Raw genomic sequence first — 14,624 nt, forward strand, 5'->3', positions numbered from 1 at the left:
GAGTTCAAAGCAGCATTTGACGTGGACTGGTACTGATCCGACCGCGGGTCGGGAGGTCTGAGTGCCACCAACCCGGAGTGCTCCCATGGAGAGACCCTGCACGGGAACGGCCCCTGCGGGCAGCTGGGAGTGACCCAAAAGGGAGAGACGACAGGGATCTCTTTACTTGATCAGCGATGAGTTTGTGTTAAATAAACACAGCACGCGGCCCAGCGCCAGCACGGGGCAGTGGGACCTGCACAGAGCTTGTGCCGAAGGGACTAAAGGGAAAAAAGAAATAAGACAAACAAAAAAAACCCACAAAAAAAAAACCACCATAAATCCCTGACAGAAATCTGTAGTCAATCCCGTTTCATCGCTTGTCTGGGATGCGGCTGTCAGCGGGGCTGTGCGTCTGTACCGTGCAGCCCTGAGTTACAGCATCCTTAGGGCAGGGGGGGGGGCTGCTCAGTGTCCTTCCTACGCAACCGTGGGGCCTCCGCCGCGTTCTGCAGCAGCTTAGAAAAGAGCTACGAAACTTCAATCCACGCTAAGACAAAGTCGAGGGCGGTCTGCTCGAAACAGCTACAGCTCTGCGTAAATCAAAGCCAAAGGAATGGATGCGGGTGTGTTGGTGAGGCCCTGGGCACCCTCGTGCAGCACGGCGGGACGCGGCGGCTGCGTGCTCTGCGGCACAGCAGGGGCAGCAACGCGGGAGCACGTCGGAAAGAGAGAAATTCTGGGACAGCGATTGTCTCTGCCTCTCCTTCTTTAACAATAAGACTTGCACAAATGGCCGTGGGTTACATATTTCGTAAAAGGTTTTTGTTACTTCGTGGTATTCACACAAAAATAAATATTTACATAAATTCCAAGGATGGGAGGGATGCGAACGGAGCGGGCTGGCGGTGTGCGGGGGGAGCGTGAGCCGGGGATGGGGATGGGTCCCACTCTGCCCCGGAGCCACCCCGATGGCACAGAGCTGCTTGGGCTCCATCTGCACCGAGGGACCGAGTCCCCTTCCTCCGAACGTTACCGGAACTGTCAGGTTTGGGGAACAGAGCAGTCAACGCAAGGGTTCGTCCCTTCTGTGCTGGGCCAGGCGAAAGCCTGTCCTCGCGTCGGTGGCTTTTCCTGCACTGTAACTAAAGGCTGGGGGTTGTTTTTCTTCCAGTGTTTGGGCGTTCGGTTGGTTCAGAAGGCTGCACCGTGCTGCCCGGCTCTGCTGGCGGGGAAGCCAGCACCACAGCCTTCACCACAACCTGCGGTGCTGGGGGCTCCTGCAGCACGGGCGAGGGCAGCAGCCTTCGTCCTCAGGCTCAAAGTGGCCAAAAAAGGGCAAAATGAAACAGCCGGCTCCAAAGAGAGCGCCTATCTCTGCTTAACGCACACGAGATGTGGTTCTGTGCTATCGAATGGGTCTGGTGTGACAATTCCTGCCCTCGAAGAGGGCCGCGCCAGCACTGGGGAGGAGTGGCACCGCGGCGCCGAGCGCGTCCCTGGTTTAGCAGCACTGGTTGTAGGTATTGCACTGAGCAAACGAAGTGCATCGTTGGGGAGGGGGCGGAGCGGTGACCGGACTGCATCAATTCCACACTTTGGGAATTGTGGGCTTGTTCCAGGACTGCGGGTGGGGAAGGGGGGAGGGCAGGGTGGGGGCTGCTGCCCAATGCACTGCACACGTGATGCGACGGTGCTGCGCTGCTGCCCCAGGGCCGCTCTGCTGAGCCATCGGGCAGCACTGGGCACTGCGCTGCTGCTCTGTGCTCCTGGGCACCATCCACATCCACTGCACTGACAGTCACAGAGCCGGGGGGGGGGGGGGTCCTGGAAAAAGCCCACAATGGAGTGTGAGGTAGAATGCGGATGGTGAATGCAAGACAGTGTTTCTCGGGTGTTTCCTTCCTTCTTATCAGCAATGACTTAGCAAGTGCGAGACATCCTTTTAGCATGAGGTCTGCTGGGCATCTGAGTCTCTGCAGGACGTGGAGCCCCGCTGCTGCTGCGGATGGGGCCGGGTGGTGGCAAACGCACGCCCTGCGGGATGGGGGCTGCCCAGAGAAACAGGCAGAGCTGCCTGGGAATTAGTAGTGTTGTGATATGGAATGTGTTATCTCACAGGAACAAATTCCTTCTGATCAGACAGACACAAAACTGGCAATCTGTACAAACTCAAAAGAATCCATTTTCAGAAAAATAAATTACTAAGGGGAGAAGAGGGTCCATTTCTCAATAAATATGTGATTCGGCTCACCTAAGACTTGGAAATTATCTGGGGACGGGATTCTAACATTTGGGTCCATCAAGGTCATCCTAAATACATCTGCAGCCCCAAACCTCCCCAGGCTCCCTTCTGCCCTCGAGGTCCTGCGTCCTTCCAAGCCGCACGTTTGGCTTCTGGTACGGGTCAGGAACGTGGCCTCGTGCCTGAAGTCCCAGGTGCTCGGAGTGTAAAAGAAAACAGCTCTGTTGGGTTCCACCTTCTACAACTACGCGGAGCTGCCGCTTCACGGGAGGACGGTGGCGGTCCTGAGCGGGACACCGCTGGGAGCCAATTGCTAGCAGGTGTAAATTGTCTTCCTGACAGAGGAGCGCCGCAGCCACGAGGAGTCAGTTCTGCTGTAAAATGAGGTTTTCCAGTTCATCTGCAGAGCGGAGCAGAAACGCTGCGGACTCCCGGTAGCCGGCGATGAGCTGCCGCACGGCGCTGATCTCTGTGGGGCTGAGCTGGGCAGCCTGCATCCCCCTGCTGGTGCTGTTGGACTGGGCCGTGCTGGAGGCCCCCCCCTTCATGCTGAGGTCAGTCGGACCTGCGAGGGAAACGAGAGCCCGTCAGTGAGAGGCAGTCCTGCAAAACTTTGGGTCTCCCCATGGGTGGGAGCTGCCACCGTGCTCAGACCTGCACGGGGCTGGGTGAGTGCTTGGGAGAAGGAAAGAAAACTGGGAAGCAGAGGTTTAAAGATCCATTAGAAAGAAGCAAAGAGGCTGACGTCTGCTGCAAGCAGGGCCTGTTGGCTCACACCGGGGCTCTCCCTGCAGCTATTTGCTGTCTCATGTCATGGGAACTGCACTCGGTGCCCACACCTGGTAAGAGAAGGGCGGTGGGGCCAGGGCTGGGCTCGGGGGGACCAAGAACTGCAGCCACAAGGATTAGGTCTCAGCAGCTGGAGGCCAGGGTGGGATCTTTATTCAGGGTTAAGAAGCATTAGGAAGGGATGATAAGAGTTAATCCCAGACAGGCATCTCTCAGAACTCCGGAAATCACATCCCTTCAAATCCGCGCTCCGTCAGGGAGGGCAGGAGCAGGAAGCTGGGGTGGGCAAAGGCAGCGGGCCGGGAAGGAGTGGCCACTGGAGCTCACAGTGAGCAGAGCCACGGGGCTGCTTTGCCCCATTCTGTTCCCCTCCAGCAGCAGCCGGCACCGCGCTGCCTCCCTGTGTGCCCCGCTCCAGCCCACACTGCTCCATGCTGCTCACTTGCTTGCAGCCTCACGTGCCTCCTGCAGCTCCCTCCTGCAGCATCCATCCTGTTTGCCGTGCAGCCATGCTCCTGAGCTGCAGCCAGAGCTGTGCCCGCAGCCTGCACTGTCCCCATCCCTGTCCCCAAGAACAGGCGACGAAGGCTGGGGAAGGGACAGCTCATACCAGCAATGAGATCAGGGTGGCGATAGGCACCGCTCTGTTAATCATTAATGAATGGCTGGTACAGATTCCCTTTTTTTCTAAGTGACACTCCTTTCCTCCACCATTTCCACCTAGACTGTCCTTTCAAGTTCAGTTCAACAATTAACTGCTTGCTAATGATGCAAGCTGGATGGTGGGGCAGAGACCTCCGTTGGTGGCACAGGGGTGTTTCAGAGAGGCTCTACAGGAGTGGGGCTCCTTTGGAGCCAGCCCCTGCCTCACCCTATTGCCAGGGCTGGGTACTGCCAGGGCTGCTCACCATTACTGTGGTTCCCGGTCTGGAGCGGCGCAGGTGGCTGCAGGCTGCCTCCCAGGGACCCATAGCCACGGTAGCTGTAGTTGAGGCTTCCATTGATGTAGACGGGGTCTTGAGAGTAGGACGAAGCTGGCAGTGAATAGGAGGAGTGGGTGATGGCTGTGGAGTCTCTGGAGTGCTGCTTGTCCAGGGCGATCGGTTCGTCCTACACAAGAAGCACAGAGGTTGGCTGCAGAGAGTCTGATTGCCTGCAGCAGCAAGAGACCACCTCCCCCCTGCTCACAGTGCTATCCCACACGCTACAGCCTCAGGCACGGTACCTGCGAGGTCTGGTAGATCTCCAGCCGCATCCTCTTGGCTGCTTTCCGCGTCTCGCTCTCGCAGGCAGCAGCCAGGATGTTCTCAGCCATGGCCGAGGTGAGGTGCGGCGGCGTGGGCCTGGTCTGCAGGGACACAAGGGAGAGCCGAGCTCAGGCCCCAGTGCTGTTTGAGGGCAAAGCACAAGAGGGCACGGCACAGCCACGCTCACAGCACGGCACAGCCACTCACCATCTCCATGCCGTTCTTCTTCATGCGGCGGCAGGACTTGAGGTACGTGCGGATGCGTTTGCGAGCTCGCTCCTGGAACTCGGGGAACTGCCGGCTGCAGGACTCGATGATGGCCTGGATCTTCTCTTTGGGCTGCTTGGAGATGGGAACCATCCGATCCAGATTCTCGTCCACGAAAAGGCGCACAAACATCTGCAGGGGAGATGAGAGGTGGGAACACCAAACCCACCAAACCCACAAGGAGGGCAAACTCGATGCCCCGTGGCGCCGTCCTTACATTGAAGGCCTTTAGCCGCTCCGGGTCCATCCCTTCCGAGTCATTTATCTTATCGTTGTCCTCGTGGTCATCGTGATCGTCGTCATCCTCGTCAGCCGTGGGGGCTCTGCCAACTGTCAGGTCCTCGGGGCAGCCACTGACCTCGGTCTTGATGGAGTCGTAGCTGCCGGAGCTGTATGGTGGGGACTGCAAGGGGGCAGGGTTTCAGCAGACAGCCTCAACCTTCCCCCAGCTGCAGCTCAAACCTTTCCCTCTGGCTCGCTGCCACCATCCCCATTCCTGACGTCCCATCCTCCCGCTACAGCCCAGGCAGAGGGACTCGTGGCCATGCCAGCCCCAACATCACGCACACCCCAGTGCCTTCACTCCCCGCGCCGTGCCCCCAGCCCCCTACCTCTGCTGTGGTCTTCACCGCGTACTTCACCCTGCTGCGCAGCCCGTCGGTGCTGCAGCTGTCCGACTGGTAGGAAGGGGTGACGTGGGCAGGTGTGAGCTTGTCGCAGAGGTTGATGGGCTGGTCGTCGGTGGAGGCAGTGAAGTCCATGGGGGCTGCGGTGCCATTCCCATTCATTTCGGGGAAGGCGCTGTCGCCCTGCGTGCTGCTGGAGGTGGAGGGGTTCAGGGTGGAGGAGCCATTCCCGCTGCAGCTCTCTGACGAGGAGTCATCTGCAAAGAGGGGTGTGCGGTCACCTCCAAGGTCACCCTTCACCGACCTCGTGGAGAGAAGCCCATGGCCCGGGTGCAAAGGTTGCAGGGTCCAGCTTGGGGCCATCACAGGCAGCAGCCTGAGGGCCAGGCACTGCTGTTGCGACTGCTGGGCCATGTTTCCAGAGCTCCGCTGCCACGCTCTGAGCTGCTGGACACCGCCGTGTCCTGCACCCATCCACAGCGTGTCCGCCCGTCCATCCATCCATCCATCTGTCCCTCCATCCCTCTGCAGATGACGATCCCACTGCCCACGCCTCTGCCTGGGGCCTGCGGCACCTTGGCTTGAATAAGAACTTTGGAATTTGGTCCTTTTAGGTTTCTGTTTACATTGCAGGGAGGAGAAAGGGGCATTTCCTCTCCCTGCATGAATCCCTTGTCTCCAATGGCTTTAACGAGAGCAGCACCTGGCACAGAGTCTGGCCAGAACTGAGGTGACGAAGTGCAGCTCACAGAGGCTCGAGGAGGGCTGGAGTGGAGCAGCGGGGCTGGGGACCTGCCTGGGGACTCTGGTGAGGGCCTGCAGAGCCCTCATCTGCTCTGGGAAGGGGACAGGGACTTGCACAGACACCTGACCTGTCCCAGCTCACTGCAGCCCCACTGACCTTGTGTGCCCTATGTGGATGATCTCTTTTCCTGCCTACTTCCACGTGTCCCTGAGCTATCCATATGGCAGCAGTGCCAACCATACTGCCCATCACAGTGCAGAAGGACGCTGGGTCCCTCCAGGGCACTTTTGTCCCCTCCTCCTCCACTCTCCCCCTGCCCTCCCAAATGCCCTTTTCCCACTACTGCTGCTCTGAAGGCAAAACTCTCCTCACAGCCACAGCCTCCCTGCACTGCCCCACTGCCCAAGCAGACACATCACCACACCCTGGCAGAGCAGCACACCATTCCCTTTCCCAGCACACAGCAGTGCTTTCTCTTTCTCCTTTCCATTCACACGCCCAGGTCCCTGACTGTCCCCAGGCTCCTGTTTGTGCTGCTCTGCCTGACTGCAGCAGAGCCCATCCCCATCCCTATCTTCATCCCCATCCCCATTCCCATATCAACAACCGCCCCACGCACACCGGGGAGCCCAGCCCCAGCACTACATCTTCAGTCCCCGCTCAGCCCCTTCCCCTGCCCTCCCCCTCACTGCAGTAAATCCTTTATTTCATTAGGTGCCTCCGCGAGAGGGAAAGGGCGAAGCACGTGGGGAGCTGCTTCCTGTGCAAGTGTGTGCTGCGAACAAAGAAGCTGCAGCCACTGACAAGCAGATGGCGGTCCCTGGTCCCCGGTCCCCAGCCCCTGGTCTGTGGTCTGCAGGCCCTGCTCCCTGGCCCCCAGAGCTGGGGTCGGGCTGTGGGGCGGCACCAGCACCGTGCCACCAGCTCCAGGCACACGGGTGCCAGGTCCAAAGGTGCACAGGCGCGGGGTGCGGGACGGTGCCCAGCTGCTGCCACCCTCCTCCTCCTCCTTCCTCCGCCGGCATCTGCAGAGAACTTTAATGAGGGCTGTGGCAAACTTTCCTGTGACCCCTGCGGAGGCTGCAGCAGTGCAGGACTTTGTATCCCTTAAAATAAACAGATTGAGGACGCTCTGGCATCTGAGCAGCCCGCGGGGGCCGTGCCTGTCCTGAACCACCCCAGCACAGGAATGGGCGCTCCCTGCTCCGAGGCGGCTCCATTCCCCACGAGCCCCAGAACTGGAACACCCCCACAGAGCCTGCAGAGCTCCCTTCTGTCCTCCCCCCTGCACTGACCCACTTACTGCTCTGGGTGCAGGCAGGAGCCCCAGCTGCCAGCTGAGGCCAGCGTTGGCTCTGCACCTGAGCACTCTCCATGTCCCTGTCCCTGTGCCGGTCTCTGCCCCGTGCACAGCTGCCTGCAGGGGCTGGAGGCATGGAGGATGTCTGAGGGCCCTGCCCTGCAGCCAGCAGCCCAGCCCACCCCGCTCTGCTCCCCAGCCTCTGTTCCATGCATGCCCTGCGCTGGCATGTGGGCTTGCAGCCAAACCCGCCAGCAAGGCTGGGGCTGGGCTCTGGGTGCAGGCTCCATGCTGATTCGGAGCAGGTGGAGTGGTACTACATTCAGTGGGGGCTGAGCCTCGTCCCTCCCCCTGCTCTGCTCTCAGAGGGAGTCTCTGGCCTCATCCAGCGATGCCTCTGGGAGGATTAGGGAGCATTATTCCTCTGCATGGAGGCATGAGCTGCGTGCCATGCCCCGCCGCCAGCCCAGGCACGGCCACAGCAACAGCTCATGGCCAATCAGTGCCGCCCTGCAGCTATCAGAGTGACCTGCTGGCAGTCCTCAGGGGGCAGACAGCCCCAGCACTGTGCCTGGCACGCAGCGGGGCCCCCGCCACAAGAATCCCACTGTGCCAAAGCACTGAGAGGTGGCATTGGGGACAGGAGTTTGCAGAGCCCTGAGAATCCTCAGCCTGACCTGAGCATCCCTGTTCTGCCCTCGGCATCCTCAAATCGCCCGGGCAACCCCACATTGTCCAGGTATCCCTTACTGGGCCAAGCAATCCCACATTGCCCCAGCACCCCTTACTGCCCTGGGCACCCTGCCCACCCCTGCAGCCTTCCCATGGCCCCCAGCTGTGCCGCAGCTCCTGCAGCTCCTATGTACCAACTGCAAGAACACTGTAGTGTAAAACAAGGCTGAATGTAAGTAAACCCTCCGCTCCTGATCTTTTTCTTATTTCTACACTTATACGGGTTACGCTTTCCCAGAAGATCTGCATATAGAGTGGTGGATTAATCTGCCTTGTGGGCAGAGGAACGGCCGCAAATCCAGATTGCTGAGGACCCTGGATCAGAGCAGGAATGGCTTCAGCCAGCTTAAGAACGGGGATGCCCTCGAGAGGCAGCACAGGGGCAGATCCATGGGATCGGGACCGCACTTGGGTTCCTTCTCAGCTGCCACAGCCTGGCCCCAACCCGTCCTCACACCCTGCAACAGGGACTTATGGCCACAACACCGTGGCCATGGCACCCCGAGCCACATCATGCACAACCCCTGACATCTGGGAGGTCTTCTGCAAACCCCCAGCAAGCGCCCAAAGCACACAAATAAATAGCAGGGCACCGCGAGCAGCGGTAGAGCAGAGCCAGGCTGCACAGCCATGAATATATTCATTATCAACCAGCACGAGCCTCGTGAGCTCACGGCTCACGGCTGGAGTTTGGCTGAGCGAGGAGCCCCTCTAATGAGGATAATTGGAAGCCCCCCTGCTTCACCCCCACGCCCTAATTGAAGCAGATGGATCTGTAAAAACAATGTCACTTGGAGACGTTTTGATCTTTCGGTTGGGAAGCAAAATATTTCATTCCCCTCTTGGACTCAGCAGAGCTGGGCTGAGGGCCGAGGGCAGCCCAGGAGTGGGGTGTGTGGCACGGGGCAACACCACGAGAGCAGGGGATGGGGACACAGCCTGGAGTCTATTGTGGCCTCCGTCCCTCCCCGGCTGCGCCAATCCCGGGGAAGCGAGAAGCAAAATGGCTTCTTGGGTAGCGCTGATGGGGGAGGAGGGATCAGTCACTTATTAAATGAATTAATCAGGGCTCAGCGTTTTCATTTTGAAGAGGCTGCTGGATTATCCTTGATTTCTGTGACACTGGATTTGCAGAGATCAGGAGGGGAAGGGGAGATTTCCAACACCTGCTCCCCGGGAGATTTTACGGCAGGGAAGTGGTTGGGTTTAACATCTATGTCAGCGAGGGCCACCACGCCGCTGTCCAAAGGCAGAATTAAAGATGAATGGGGCAAATTGTTCCTCCTCCTGTCACATCTCCAGAGCCAGGACAAAACCTCTTTTGACTCGGAAAACAATGAGCTTATGTAAGAGCCAGCAGCCCACGGAAACCTCGCCGCAGCCCCGCGCTGCCACGGCCGGGCAGGGGCCGCCGAGCCCTGGGCCAGGATGGGACGGGTATGGAGACAGGGATGGACAAGGGGACAGGGCCAGGGCTCACTGCCCTCACAGTCAGACCAGAGCACCAGACCTAAGCCGAGGCCACACCGTGTCCCAGCTGTGCCCACAGTGCCCACACGGCCGTGCGTGGACGGTCAGGCTGGAGTGCCCAGCGCTCTGCTGCGGGCTGCAGCTCCGCATCCAGCCTGCAAGTGAGTGTCAGAAGTGTTCAAAGCATCCCGCAGACATCTGAGTGTAACAACAGCCAGGAAGATGAAAAGTGCCATAAATTATTCACTCACAAAAGAGACGAGAAGGGGGAAGGAGGGGAGGAGGAGAGCCTGCGAGGAAGGGACACTTAATACAAATTAGAGAGACCAGGTGGGGATGGCTCCTGGTGGAGGCACACGCAGGCGGCACGCAGGGCCCGGGGGCTGGGGTGCAGAGGGACGCCCGCTCCCTGCAGGTCCCGCCCGGCCCATTTCCTCCATGACACACAAAAAAAGGAAAAAAGGAACACTGATGGGGGATGAGGAGCAGCGGGCCTGGCCCGCCTCCACTGAAGGCGCTGTATTTCCTGCCTCCCTTCGTTCACTCAAACCTCCTTACATCCCAGACGAAGCCTCCATCCTCCTCCCATCCTCCCGGGTCCCGGCCTCCAGCCGCAGTCCCCGACAAGCCGACACCTGGCACAGCCGGGCACAACGCTCTGCTGGGACAAGGCAGTGCTGTGCGCCCAGCCCCCCCGGCCCGGCGGTACCCCCTGGTGCCATCTCCTGCCATCAGAGCGAGCGGCACGCAGCCGCACAGCACGGGGCACGGCCATGGGCATCTTCCCTGGCACAGCTGCAGGCGTTTGGCTTGGCCTCGTCCTGCCTGCAGCACCAAGGTGTTGGGGTGGTGGGAATTGATCGGGAGCCCTTCTCTCAGCCAAGAGAGCCAACAGAAGCCGAGTGATGACTTGGTGCTGGGATGCCCACAGTTCCTGAGATGACCTCAAAGTATGCCATGCGCACGTCCCTGTGGCTCCTCCTGGCCCTCAGGAGATGTCCTGGACAAGGGGCAGCCTGACGAGCGTGCCTTCATCATTAAGTAGGTTAAGAAAGTCCTTTCTCCAAGGTCTGGATTAGCGGCTGCAGCGGATCCAGGCAGACTGGGATCAGCGGGGACACAGCATGGAGGACAGGCACAGGAATCTTGCTGGGAGTGACCTGACCCTGAGCCATGGGAAGGCAGCCCCGAGCCCAGCTGCTGCGGCTCCATGTGAAGCCATCTTGGGGCTGGCAATGCCCAATGGCACATTGGGGATGGGGTCAGTTTGATGCCACGGATTTTGGGGTGTTTTGCTCTGAATGTGTGCTGGATCCCACAGACGCATCCCCCCAGGATGTCCTCCTGCACAATGGCTCAGCTTCAGCAGCAGAAAGTTTGTGTTGATCTTGCTGCTGCTCTGGGTATCCACTGGCTTCCTGCGGGGCACAAACGCTGTGAGTAACATCCTATAGGGAAGGGATGTTGCAGGGAGCTTCACATTTTCCGTGCTGGGGCCCGCAGGATGAGTAACAAAGGAAAATGGAAGAAGCAAGCGTGCGCCTGTGTCAGCGTTGCTGCTTGGGGATGGATTCTTTGTCCCTGCATCCTTCCACGTGTCCCTGCATCCCTGCATCCTGCTGTGCATCCTTGCATCCTGCTGTGTCCCAGCGTCCCTCCGTGCATCTGTGTGTCCTTGTGTCCTGCAAAGATCTCTCCATCCTGCAATGCACCCATGGATCTTGCAATGTGTCCCCACTCCCCTGCAGCCTGCAGTGACACCAAGCCAACACGAGCCCCATCTCTGCTGCAGACGTTCCTCCCAGCAGTGCCTCCTGCTGTCCCTCACCTCCTGCAGCCAACAGTTCTCATTTGCACCCTGTGCTGTTTCACGTTCCAGAGGCTGACGCTGTTTGCAGCATGGTTACATGGGGCCAAGGTTTCTGGGCACAGAGACAAAATGAGGTGCTGGCTTCCATCTGAGCTGCTTTTCAGCTCGCTGAAGATGCAGCAGATACCTGTGCTTCAAAGCATGGGACAACGGCTTCCTGCTCTCCCACCTTTCTGTTCCATGCTGCTGTGCTCATGTGTCATATGAGAACACTCACCCCTTGCAGCCCCCTGGAAGACATGCAGTTGTGCTTCAGCACTTCAAACAGGGCTTCTTTTAACCACGCGTGTCAGATGATACCGCTGTCCAAACAGGCACCTCTTCATTACAAGTCTGCCTCTTAGGAAGCCCGTCACAGAAAATACGCTCCAGGCATCCTTCCCATTAAACAACAGCGGATGGGAGCAGCTCAGAGAAGGATTTGCAGAGGATGGGGACCAAAACACCGAGTGGAGCCCTCATGCCGCCCTGCTTGTGCCCTCTGTGGTGCAGTCCACAAGTTTCAGTCCCTGCCATCTGTCTTTTTAGGAGTCTTCCCTGGGATAGCCTTTGTGAGTTGGCACAAACAAGGCAAAACACGTTTGCTGAAGCCCCACAGCAGGGTGGGTTAAATGAAGAGATCACCAGAGGCCCCGCACCCCTGCACTGCCCTGAGCTCACAGCTCCAGTGCTGGGTACACAGCAGTGATGGGGCTGGGCTCCTTGTCCCACAGCCCCTGAAACAGAGCAGTCTGATGGAAATCCCAGTGCTGGGCTTCTCCTGGGGGAGTTCTGTTAGTAACACCCAACTCAGCTTGCTCTCTCTTTGATTCCTCCCATTTTATGGTCAGTTGCAACTTCACGTGCACTCCTCACCAAAACGAAGGAGCTGTTTGTACTTTGTTACTCACTGCTGAGCCTTACAAAAGAAACTGAAAGAGCCAAGAAGGGCCCCAAAGAGGACACCTGCCTCCAAACAAAAATCACAGGGCACAAAAAATTGGACGCCTTTCCTAAGAGGGCAGAAAGAGGGAGAGAGGACTTAGCTTGAGTGAGAACATCTTGATTTGCTTACATACGTGAGTCCCTTATTAAATTACTGTCGTGTAGAATAATAGTGTTGAGTAAAAGGATCCAATCCATGTCATTCTAGATTGTAAACAAGACTTGGGAATTCATCAGCGAGAGATAAGCCGCAAGCCTGCAATGTCCTGGCAGGAGAACAGCAAAGTTTGGGGATACAGAGACCTGGCAATGCCACAGTTGGCTCCAAGCTAATGAACGGAGCATCCCTGTCCCATGGCTACACAAAGCCACCCCTGGGAGATGTTGGGCTGCAGAAGCCCCTCCTTCCTAGGGGTCTCCTGGCCCCTTCTCAGTGCTGCTCCTCACTCCCTGCCCGCTCTCTCCCCAGCATGTGGGCTGCGGATGAGCACAAGCCAAGGAGGAACCCAAGCACTGAACCCTTGCAAGCATCACAAAGATGAACTCCGACCTGAGCCCGTACTTCTGCCACTTATTTACTCGAGCAATTTTTTAAACTAGCTTCACAGAAGAAACACAGCACGTCACCTTACCAAAGGCCCCCTCCCTCCCAGCCCACGTATGGGTTCCAGCCACCTGCCCAAAGCCATGAGACACCTCATGTCCGTTCCATGATCCCAGTGCATTTTTCTCTCGTGCTGCCTCAGGTGCAGCTTTTTGAGCACGGATCCTCTTGCAAGAGGCTGCTCTCCTTCCCGTGGCAAGGAGCCATGGGGCTCTCTGGGCTGCTCCTGGGGACCCCAATCCACTGCCCTCTCAGGACCTGGGGGGCTGTGACCGTGTCCCCCATGAGGACCCTCAGCCCAGAGCTGGGCAAGGCCTGGCCACCGGCAGCCTGCAGGCTGACCGGGAAGGCTTCGAAGCCCGTGCTGATATGAAATCCATCCTACAGGTGGGACACCCGATCAGAAGGGACTGGTTAATGTTTAATGAGCCACAAAAACACCCCGAGCACAAGGCGCCGCGCTCTTCCCGTGGCTGCAGGCACTCACCATCCTCCTGGCCGTGAAGGTTCTGCGGGCTGCGCATGCTCTCGTCCTGGCTGGGGCTCAGGCTGGAGTTCAGGTGCTGGTCAGCTGAGATCCATGTGGAGTCATTCATATCAAAGTCCTCGCTGCTCACCGATGTCTCATCCTGAAGGCAAGCAGGAAACGGTTAAGGCACAGAGCTCTCTTCCTCCCTCCATCCTCTCGCTCTGCCATCTCCCCACCGCAGCCTTCCCCAGGACACGCAGCTCCTGCAGCCCAGGAGCCCGCGAGCAGCCCGGGTTAGGTGGCTCCCAGGAGAACGCCCCAGCGCCGCTTCCTGCCTGAAGACGTGCCTGAGCAATGGCACTGTCTCTAATTGAGGACAATTAGAAAGAGCTCGCATCCTGTAGGAGCGGATGGCTGAGCCCTGGAGTTTACCCTTTAATCTCCATCCACACTAGCGTGTTTCTGGCAAGTGAGCGGCACGTGGGAGTGGAGATAGGGCGCAGCTCCGCTCAAACGGCCCTACAAACAGTTCAGACCCTTCTAAGACCAAACCACCTCCTGCATCAAGGGAACGCTGACGGAGCTGCGCTGGTGGGGAGCAAATGGGGATGATGAGATCAGATCCCACAGACTCCAACTGCCCGGTGCTACAGGAAGGCCTCATGGAAGGGGCTGGGGTCAGCTCTGGGGTCTGGGGCTGCCCACGCCGTGCTGCCATAGGGGCTGCCAGTGTGGCAGCTGCGCTCATCCTATGCCGGGGGGGCACCGAGCGGGGCAATGGAACCCAGGCAGCCCCAGGGCCCCGCAGCATAGATTGCATTCCTCTCTCCCACTCCTGCAGCTGGAAGGACATTTTCTCTCTGCCTCTCTCTCCCTTCCCACTAACCTTTAGAGCACTTTGAGACACAGCCCTTGGATCGCTTCCAGAGCCGGAAAGGTCAGCCGCAGGATTTCAAAACCACCACCGGCGAGGCCGGGATCCTGAATGAGAGGAGGGGCCCGGTGCTCCCCTCACCCCCCCCAGCGCCCGCTCTGCAGGAAGCAGATGCTGCCCCAAATTAACACGGTCCTGTCGGCGGTCCCTTTATCTGCCTTCCTCTCCCTGACCGCTCCCCCAAAATAACGGATAGAGGCCGCATCCAGAACTGCGGGGCGGCGGGGGACACAAAAAAATGCCCTCCAGAAGGGCCTTCAGATGTGCTTTCCTTTGATTGAAGCATTTCTCAGGCTTGTAAATGCTCAGCTTCTTTTCTTTCCTTCCCCTCGTCCTGAGATTACATACACCGCCCGCTCCTTTTCCGTGTGAGGAGCAATTGGCAAGAGCCTCTCCAACGTACGGCTGTGCCTCGTAAAAGCT

At 58.6% G+C, this 14,624-nt stretch overlaps 1 protein-coding gene across 1 annotated transcript in view; it reads right to left on the reverse strand.

The window, feature by feature from the left end:
* Nucleotides 1-2,589: 2,589 nt before the first annotated feature.
* NOL4L (nucleolar protein 4 like) overlaps nt 2,590-14,624 on the reverse strand; it is a gene marked incomplete at both ends in the record, with an annotated part of 46,913 nt that continues 34,878 nt past the window's right edge. Inside the window, 7 exons of the mRNA XM_079543568.1 lie at nt 2,590-2,789; nt 3,922-4,123; nt 4,239-4,361; nt 4,468-4,659; nt 4,745-4,930; nt 5,139-5,410; nt 13,286-13,427. Of these exons, the coding sequence (XP_079399694.1) occupies nt 2,590-2,789; nt 3,922-4,123; nt 4,239-4,361; nt 4,468-4,659; nt 4,745-4,930; nt 5,139-5,410; nt 13,286-13,427 (1,317 nt within the window). The remainder of the gene's footprint in view (nt 2,790-3,921; nt 4,124-4,238; nt 4,362-4,467; nt 4,660-4,744; nt 4,931-5,138; nt 5,411-13,285; nt 13,428-14,624) is intronic.

This window comes from Tetrao urogallus (genome assembly GCF_951394365.1).
Source record: "Tetrao urogallus genome assembly, chromosome: 16".
Lineage (NCBI taxonomy): Eukaryota > Metazoa > Chordata > Aves > Galliformes > Phasianidae > Tetrao > Tetrao urogallus.